Source organism: Drosophila mojavensis, unplaced genomic scaffold, assembly GCF_018153725.1.
Source record: "Drosophila mojavensis isolate 15081-1352.22 unplaced genomic scaffold, ASM1815372v1 contig_277, whole genome shotgun sequence".
Classification (NCBI taxonomy): Eukaryota; Metazoa; Arthropoda; class Insecta; order Diptera; family Drosophilidae; genus Drosophila; species Drosophila mojavensis.
The window spans coordinates 3,932,698-3,941,881 of NW_025318822.1; the positions used below are offsets into that span (position 1 = coordinate 3,932,698).

The 9,184-nt window shown below is 36.6% G+C and overlaps 1 protein-coding gene across 1 annotated transcript; it reads left to right on the forward strand.

The window, feature by feature from the left end:
* Positions 1-542: 542 nt before the first annotated feature.
* Positions 543-1,753, forward strand: LOC6574269 (tetratricopeptide repeat protein 12). The gene is made up of 4 exons (XM_002000288.4): positions 543-889; positions 950-1,186; positions 1,249-1,371; positions 1,428-1,753. The coding sequence occupies exons 1-4, from the start codon at positions 732-734 to the stop codon at positions 1,642-1,644; spliced, it is 735 nt and encodes a 244-aa protein (XP_002000324.1). The 5' UTR covers positions 543-731; the 3' UTR covers positions 1,645-1,753.
* The last annotated feature ends 7,431 nt before the right edge of the window (positions 1,754-9,184 follow it).

Consider the following 9,184-nt stretch of genomic DNA (forward strand, 5'->3'; position numbering starts at 1 on the left):
TCAGATTTTCTCGTTGATTTTAAATGCATTCGCAATTTCCTGACTTGCTGTTTTAATTGTGCGCATTAAAATCAGCGCATCGATGCATTTTTAATTCAAATTAAATATCGCTCGCTCCAATAACAATTCTGTGGCAAGCGCGACTGAGGAGACAGCAGGTGCATGCATGATTGCAAATTGAGCAGGTAGAGATAGATTTACGCGTTAAATCAAACAATTAATGCCGAAAACAAAATGAATCAAATACTCGGTAAACTATAATTCAGTCAGCGAGCTTTGAATAAAAAACAATAGTTAAGCGCTTAGTTAAAAAATGTTTTAATGGTACACAAAAGATAAAGGAAATAAAGGAAAAATGAAGGTATATCGCTATGTTGTTAGAATGTCGAATGAGAAACATAAGAAGAACAAGAGTTTCTAAAAAGAACTAGAAAGAGTGAGTGAAAGAGAAAGAGAGCGTGAGGAAGAGAGAAAACTTATGTATGCGTAATCATAGCTAAGTGGTTCTGTATATTAAAGATTTTTCCCATAACAAAACAAACATAAATAATCAAACATCAAACAACAAGTAGCCTTTACACAAAAAAAAATAAAAAATCATAATACATAAAAAATATGTTAATTGCTTACACAAACCAGCACTCAACAACAGAACATAATAAAACGCACAAAAAATAAACTAATAAATAAAAAATAAATAAAAATAAAAATATCCACGAATAAACAATAAAATGGACAATAAAAAGAACATAACAAACACTATTAAAGACTTTACAGATCGCACATATCTCCATCCGCAGTATGATGAAAAATTTCTTACAGAGCCGTCAAAAGTACAGGAAACAATGGACTTCCTCGAGCAGATGCTGAATGCCAACAAAATGGTGGAGTAAGCGAGAGAGAAATCTTGTCATATTCTATATATCATAGAATGTCATTTATTGAGCAGCAAACGGGCAGATAAGAAGTCAGAGCGGTCTGAAACCAGTGAGAGTGTTACGGATGAAGACTTTGTAATATTTAGGCGCTTGCAGAGTGGTCGAATGTCGTCAAAGAGATCCAGGTCAAAGATCAAGTTATCGGCTAACACGAACCAGTTCACATTCATGCGACAAATTGATAACAGCGCACAGCAACGCAGCTCGACGCGCGAGGAACGCGAACGAGTTGCCAATAATTTTCGCAGGTGAGTCGAGATTGCTAGCATATTATATCATCCCATGTACAGTTAGCATATTATTTGAGCAGGTTGGGCAACTTCGCCTATCGCAAGGGACAGTTTAACCATGCCATTGAATTTTACAACCATGGATTGGAGTACATAACGGATACGCCAGTTCTATACTTGAATCGCGCCTGTTGCTATATTAAGTATAAAGTTCAGATATTGGATTGTTTATTGGCTTTTAATTGATTCCTTTTTGCAGGCTGCGCAGCTTTCAGCGTGCCATTATGGACTGCGATCATATATTGAATAACTTGGATCCGAAGCATATGCGCGCCTGGCTCTATCGAGCTCTTGCCTTCAAGCGCCTGAACGAGGAGAACAAGTTCAACGAATGCATACGCCAGGTGAGGCGACTGAATAGCAGGGAAAAGGCATTTATTGATGGATTTTTGGAACGAATGCAGTCAGCACTCTAACTGCGCTCTGCAAATTCTATGTGTGTAAATTCCAGAACATAACAGAACAGAAATTTGGCATGAATTCATTTCGAGCAAATAAATCAGAATTACAGTGATTAGTCCTAAATCAAAACTAATCTTAAATTATTTAAATTGGTCTTGAGTTATGCTCGATCGGCAAGGTGAAACTGTTCAAACAATTTGAACTTGTAGAATAGCTGTAGGTTGACAAATTCAAGCTCAGACTAAAAGTCTGTCACTTCTCTAATGCTCTTCAAGTACACTCGTATACAAACCCACACACTCCTTATGTAATGCCGTAAGTTAATTTTCACACTTAAGCACTTAGTTTTAATCGATTGGCCTTTGAGCGGATGTGGAGTCTGGTCAACCCTTCTGGCGAGCATAAAAGCCATCATCGAGGGCAATCATTTAGGATTATCGTCTGCCTCTACTCTGTAGCTCTCTTTCCCTTCTCTCTTTCTTTATTTTCTGACTTTTTTCTCATTTCCGTTTCAATATGGCCGGCAAGCCCTATCGACTTCATCGCCAGCCACTCAATGGCCAACCAACACCTTCGACTTCAGGCTGAGCTCTTTGAACAACTTTCAGTTGATTAGCCGTGCACTCTTTGCTCCCTAATTAACTGCAAGTAACTCGCTCATAAAAGTCGACGAAGACAGTTCGCTGGAAACAACGGGGCTGAGCAAATGCCAAGCAATTGATTTTTATGACTGGTCTAAAAGAAACGCAATTGAAAAATTAATTGAAAGTCGCCATGAGGGCGTGTGTCGGGCTTGTCTGCACTCTGCAACTGCAAAGGCAGATGGCCGGCTAGTTATTAGAGCTGGGCCTCGCTAAAATCGCTGGCCAAGTTTTTGGGAGCACTTTCAGTCAATTTGATTTTTTAATTAAATTTATTATGGCAAATGGCATCAAATCAGATATGGCTTACCTCATTTCAGGGTCAGGTTGCCAACAGCTCCAGCTGTATATGCACTCGACTTAAGCCCATTTCCCCCCAGTCTAACACTAAGACGTGCCTAATGCCGTTTACTTCATGTCCGGCTCATAACAATATCTATCTGTCCATATATATACATATGTATATATTTACTTACACAAACATATATTTTCTGTGTGCGGCATTTTATTTAATTTAGTTTTAAGGAAATTTTATTTTCCTATTGCTGCTTTGCTGGTTTTATGCAATTTGTAAACCTTGAGTACTTCAGTATTAAGCAATATCCAATTTTTAGCATTTATTTAAGTGCCATTTTTTTATAAAATATTTGCTATTGCCTTTGGCTTGATTAAGACTAGATTTAAACTGTACATAAAATCTAAATATTATTTGAGCTCTGTGAAATTCAATACAAAATAGAGGAAAACTATATTTTTTTTAGCTTTTTTCTTTTTTATTCAAGTTATGTTTTAACAAGTAAGAAAGCTCTAGTCGAGACTGCTCGACTACGAGATCCACTGAACCCTTGGAGCAATAGATATTTCAATACTTTTTCGCGATTTTCAGCTTACACAAAAAACACGCACACACACACACACACACACGCACGTACGCACACACAGGTATACATACACACACACGCATACAGACACACATACACACACACACGCATACAGACACAAACGCATACACACACACACATACACACACACATACACATACAAGCAACCACGCATAAACACGCATGGGCTGCAGTGTGCGCTTACTATGAGAACTTAATTGTTTAATAACTTTTTTTATGGACGTACGATCTTCATGAAACTTTTAGATTATGATTATAACATGAATATGCATGTAATTGCCAAAGCACAAGTCTCTAGTATTTGAAATACGCTTTTTACAAAAGTGAGGGTGAGGGGGTGAATTTAGAGGTGGGGGGTAAATTTTAACAAAAACCGAAATTGTATAAATTGCATATAAGCATACATTAAAAATTTGGAGACTCTAGCAATAAAGGTGTAGAAGATATAATTTTATAACTGGGTTTCGATAAGGTTTTTTATCGATAAAAAAAGATCGAGATGAGTTATCGATTTTTAATGATAAACTTGATATGCGCGCTGTAATTACGGCCATTTTAAAAAAAATTTGAAGTCTCTAGCTCTTATATCTTCTGAAATCGACGCGTTCATACATACGGACAGACGGACAGACGGACAGACGGACAGACGGACAGACAGACGGACAGGGCCAAATCAACTCAGCTCGTCACCCTGATCAAGAATATATATACTTTGTGGGGTCTGCCACGCCTCCTTCTCCCTGTTACATACATTTCAACAAAACCATTATACCCTGATTTCCCATTGAAAATGGGTTCAGGGTATAAAAACAAAATAAGTAGTCTTAACTTTGATATTAAGCGTATGGGATACAAATGATGAGCATGCGCATGGCTTATAAAATATATATTTAAGCTTTTAAACCTATAGATTTGGTAGCTTATAAAATTGTTGCCATTATGTTATGGTCATGCAAAAAAAAAAAAAAAAAAAAAAAAAACAAACAAACAAACAAACAAAACAAAAAAAAACCTCTTACAAAAATTAGAAGTACTCTTTGGGTAAATTTTATTTTATTTTAGTTAAATTTTGAACGCAAGAAAACTCGACTTTAAGTGCTGGAATTAAAGTCTTGGCATGTGGTTTTGGCATTTAATCATTGTGTTCAAGTATAATTACTGCATTTAATTTCATGAATCGACATTTCGTTTTAGCTTCGAAAACACGCGCAAGCCACAAAATTAATTTCAATTTAACCACAAAGCAGCGCGCATAAAAGCGCGAGAAATTCGCAAAGTTATTTTACGATTTTAATAAATTTCCAATATGTGCGGCACACCTGATCCACCAGCAGTCCGCAAGCCAATGGCTGGAGTGGCGGGCGAGTAGTGGGCGGGGCTAAGCCCAAAACGGACATAAAATAAAATGAAAATGTTATTTATTGGGCGGGGGCTGGTAAAGCGGGGCTCTACTACAATGCAGGGTCACGAAGTTAATACCTCGGGTTATATCTCTAAAAACAGCGCAAGCAATCCACGACCATGCGCCATTTACGAGTTGTCGTGTGTTTGGCACATTGCGTATACGCAACATGTGCGTGCCGTAAACATTTTGTGTGCCATCCATGCCCGCTTACGTATTTAACATCGAAATGTGTTTAATTGCAAAAAGTGTAATTTATATGCGTATGGGTGCTCGGCAAGAAGCCGTCGCAAAGAGGACATAGCACAGCTGAAAAAGTCAGCCAGAGCAGAGGAGAGGAGAGGAGGTAATTAAAGTCCAGTTGGCGGAGACAACGCTCCCAACGAAAGTTTTCCATTGTTGGTTCAATCGCATGGAATAATTTATTAATTAACTACAATTCGAATGAATGAATGAACGATTACAGAGGCTGCCAGTACCACAGTCGGTTTTAGATGAGACTGAGCACTGAAATGGGGAGCAGGAAACGCAGTCAGACGGAGTGTATAAGACGGCAACAGCTGTTGCTAGAGATGGACGAGTCTGGATATAAATCGAAAGTGAAATATTAATGTTAGATAAATTGCGATTAAATCTTAAATATTCAAATAAAATTTTTATAATATAAGGCAATATATATATGGACGAAGTAGACTATAAAAATAATAAATTAAAAAAATAATAAAAATAAATAAATAATATTTTTTTAAATAATAATAAATTCTTCGATATATAGAGTAGGCTTCGAAATTATGAAAATTGAATATTATAAATTGCTACCAAATATTTAATACTACATATCTAATAAAGTACATAAATATAAATATATTAATGAAATGCCTTATTTTTTCTTGGAATTTTCATTGCTAATCAATATCGAAGCGTTACATTATTAATACTGAAAATTTAAAGCCTATTTATCTATTATATAAGACTATAGAAGTCCACACATACGGTATTTCTAACTATCGCATGCCTGCAGTTAGGTAACACGCGCTCAGCTCTAGCATTCCGCAGGAGTTAGCTGCCGCAAGACGACAATTTGCCATTGCACGTAACGGGAAAATCAATTAAAAGCGCTTTATGTGCGCGACAGTCTTCGGTTCAAGCTGCTGGGACAAGTTTAGCGCCTTGGCAAGTGGAACTTTGTTAGTTTCTAATTAATTGTAACAGTTACAGAGCGTTTGAAGCCAGCAGCAGCAGCAGCAGTAGCAGGAGTAGCAGCAGCAGCTGTGCCTCAGCCAAGTTTGGTCGAGTTGGTAGCTTTTGGCCATCCTTAGTTATTTATGTCAAATGCTCAACATTATTTATGTTGCATATTGGGCGCTTTGTATTCGCAGTAAATTAACCAGAAATAGTCGAACTTCAATACAGATTCCCCTAGCTGGGCAGCAGCAGCAGCTGCCAGTATCGTTCTTGCTGTTTATTGGAAATGTCACAATAAGTTTTACGTTATGACAATTTTATATGGCTGATTGGAAATAGCATTTACTTTTGTCTTACCAATCAATGAAATAAGCACTTACAGCTGCTTAATTTACTTTCTCTTTATATCAATCCCAAAACGCAAGCCAATTGAGACTTGCAAGTCAGGGGAGAAATGTATATAGCATACATATAGTGAAAAACAGATGAGAGGCATTGAGTGAGAGACACAGATAAAGAGAGAGAGAGAGAGAGCTAAAAGCAAAGGAAAATATGTATGCAAAGTATGGAAGGAAAAATCAAAGAAGAATTTCTTATTAAAAGCAATGTAGAAATTCTTTAAAAATTATGTATTTTTATTACAATTTATTTAAAATAAAATTAAAATATAAGAAAAAAATTAAATATTGTAAGAAACTTAAATGTTCTTTATTTAAAAATATATTTTTATATTAAGTACTTAATATATAGATACATATATTCAAACTTTTCAGAAACTTTTAACAACCATCCACTATCTAATACCTGTGCCTGTCTTCTTTACTTATATTTCTTTAAAATAAAAAATTAAAAATTAGCCATTTGAAAAAACAACCTTTTCATATTAGCCCTTTATCGAATTCGTAGAAATTAAATTACTGCAATATTTTAGTGCTGTAACAGAACTTAGGCTCACTTTGGTAACGTTCAGTTAAGCCTCAGGTATCTAAGGTATTGTCATTTCATTTTATGGCTCCGTATAATATCAACTTATTTTATCTCACTCGCAGACAGCCAGCATTCAGACACCTATCTATAATTACCAGAAAATTGCTGAGCTGCAGAGCAATAGCCAACGCTGTGGCACAATTCCACACAAAGAGAAACAACTGCTCCCCAGGCCGAAGAGCCACACAAAATTCGCTTTGTGCCCACACTCTTAAATATGTTGGAATAAAAAATTGAATGAAATCCCATGTTCATTTCCGTTTTGCTAGCCCCAAGCAGCATTGTGTGTGTTTACGTATATATACATGTGTGTGTGTGTGTGTGTGTGTGTGTGTGTGTGTGTGTGTGTGTGTGTGCTTTCAATGGCTATCAATAGATGTCGACCCTCTAGGCGCCAAGTCCAAGTAAGCCGCACACGTAAAAAAGGCCAACGGAAACGGAAAAGGCTTAACAGCTGCGTTTAGACGGCTGAAAGAGCTGCCAACTAGGCATTGGCAGGAGTGGCGCTCGACAGTGGGCGACAGTTGTTGCTGGACACTCATGGCATAAGCGGCATAATCATGAAAATTGTCAGTACATAATGCCTCAAAGGCCGTCATCGAAGCTGAAAAGCCGGAAAAGGTTTTTATTCGCAACTTTACTTACTTTACACGCTTGACTCCGAGAAAGAAGCCTCTGCAAAATTTGTAGAGCGGAAAGTAATTTTCTTGCGTTTTTTATTTCCAACGTTCCCTTTTTTTACGAGTCGATTTTCGCTTAGTGTCCAATCCCCTCTCCTCTCCAATCCTCCTCTGCCGACCAAGAAAATCTTGGCATCAGAAGAAAAAAAATGAAATTGGTTAAGAACAGCAAAAAGAAAAGTTCACAGGCCGCACTTTGATTTTGTTGTCTGCTCTTTTAGGTATACCCTAACTAAATATCGTTGCGTATCTTGCTGAAATGTGTAACACATGAATATTCCATATATTGAAAAATATACAAGGAGAGTTGAGCACTTAGTGGAATGAAAATATATTGAAAAACTTACTACAACTATAAGTTTTTATATATTTATATTTTTTTATTTGGTTTTTGATACTATTACTGATTTTACCCTATAAATATATGTATTTTAGACTGCTTAGGCTTAAGTTTTTTTTAGCTTTATATATCATATTTTAGTATATAAAAATATATATTTCAAATATGGATATCAAATATAAATACTCAAGAAATTCATTCTAATAGGTTTATATTTACAATATAACTCTTTTAGAGTATCTACTAGTCGTTACGCCCCCAGCTTTCTCTTGTGTATGTGTGGGCGTGTTTTTCGTTTGTGCTGCTTGCGTTAGCAAAAAGCAACTTTTGCACGTTTCGATTGTGTAAAGTTTTTATGGCTTTTTGATTTTTTCACTTATTGGCCCTGATGCCGGACCCCGCGCCCGGCACTGACCCTGCCCAGCTCTTAGTCAATGGTAGGCGTGGCTACTCCCACCACCTGCTGCCCAAATGGCACTTAAATAATTACAAAATAATGGATGGGCGATGCCCAAACCGAGGGCGCTCTGCCCACAGCTACTTGGCCCAGCGAACAAAAGGCAGCGAGAGCTGTGGAGCTGCTAACGCATCCTTATCGATAACCTGTGCCTAATGCAAATCGTGCCCAAGTGCCAGTCAACACTCTGAGAGAACTCTTTCACATTGCTCAACTACGTGTTGACAGTCAGTCAGTCAGTCAGCCAGTCATTGAGGCATCGAGGCAACGGTATGCAAATATTTGTGAAAAGCAAAATCAGTAAAAGTGCCTCGGGGGCAGAGATTGTCAATTCGAAGTCACTTTGAGTTGTCGCCCTCTTTTTATAAATATTTAATGGGCCAGAATGTAACAGAGTCTAATCGAGATGTGTTTGCACAACTGTTTAAGATTCAAACATAAGTTTAAGTCATTTGCACGAAGTGCATAAAAAAGCTTTTTAACTAAAACTAGGCAGAGTTTCTTTATACAAATGAAAATGAAAATATATAGTTTATAAATAAAATATTAAATAGAAAACAAAAGAATGCAGAATCAGCCAAATACCTGTAAATTCTCTAGTGCTTTACTTATTTACGCATCTATTTTATTTTCCAATAAAATACTTTCGCCTGTGGCTGCGCACAATAAGATTACACAATGTGCAAATAACTTTTATTGATAACGAATTTGTAAGTGTGGCCACTGCCACGCCCACTGTTCTAGCTAAAAAATCGAGTTGATCAATGCAAATGCACGTATATAGTAAATATAAACGAAAATAATGCGGAATAAAAAACCTCTATAAAATATTGAAAATACATTCCGCGTTTGTTTCGAAAACTAACAGAATGAAAAAAAAGACGAGTTTTTTGCGCGTAATAAATAAAATTAAATTATATTGCAAATATGTAAAAAACAATGAGCCATTTAAAAAATAAA

What these genes read in the sequence shown, in the direction of transcription:
- LOC6574269 (XM_002000288.4), top strand. Translation starts at nt 732, where the DNA reads ATGGACAATAAAAAGAACATAACAAACACTATTAAAGACTTTACAGAT. An exon ending in AATGCCAACAAAATGGTGGA is followed by an intron (nt 890 to 949) that starts GTAAGCGAGAGA and finishes TTTATTGAGCAG; the next exon opens with CAAACGGGCAGATAAGAAGT. An exon ending in CGCGCCTGTTGCTATATTAA is followed by an intron (nt 1,372 to 1,427) that starts GTATAAAGTTCA and finishes TCCTTTTTGCAG; the next exon opens with GCTGCGCAGCTTTCAGCGTG.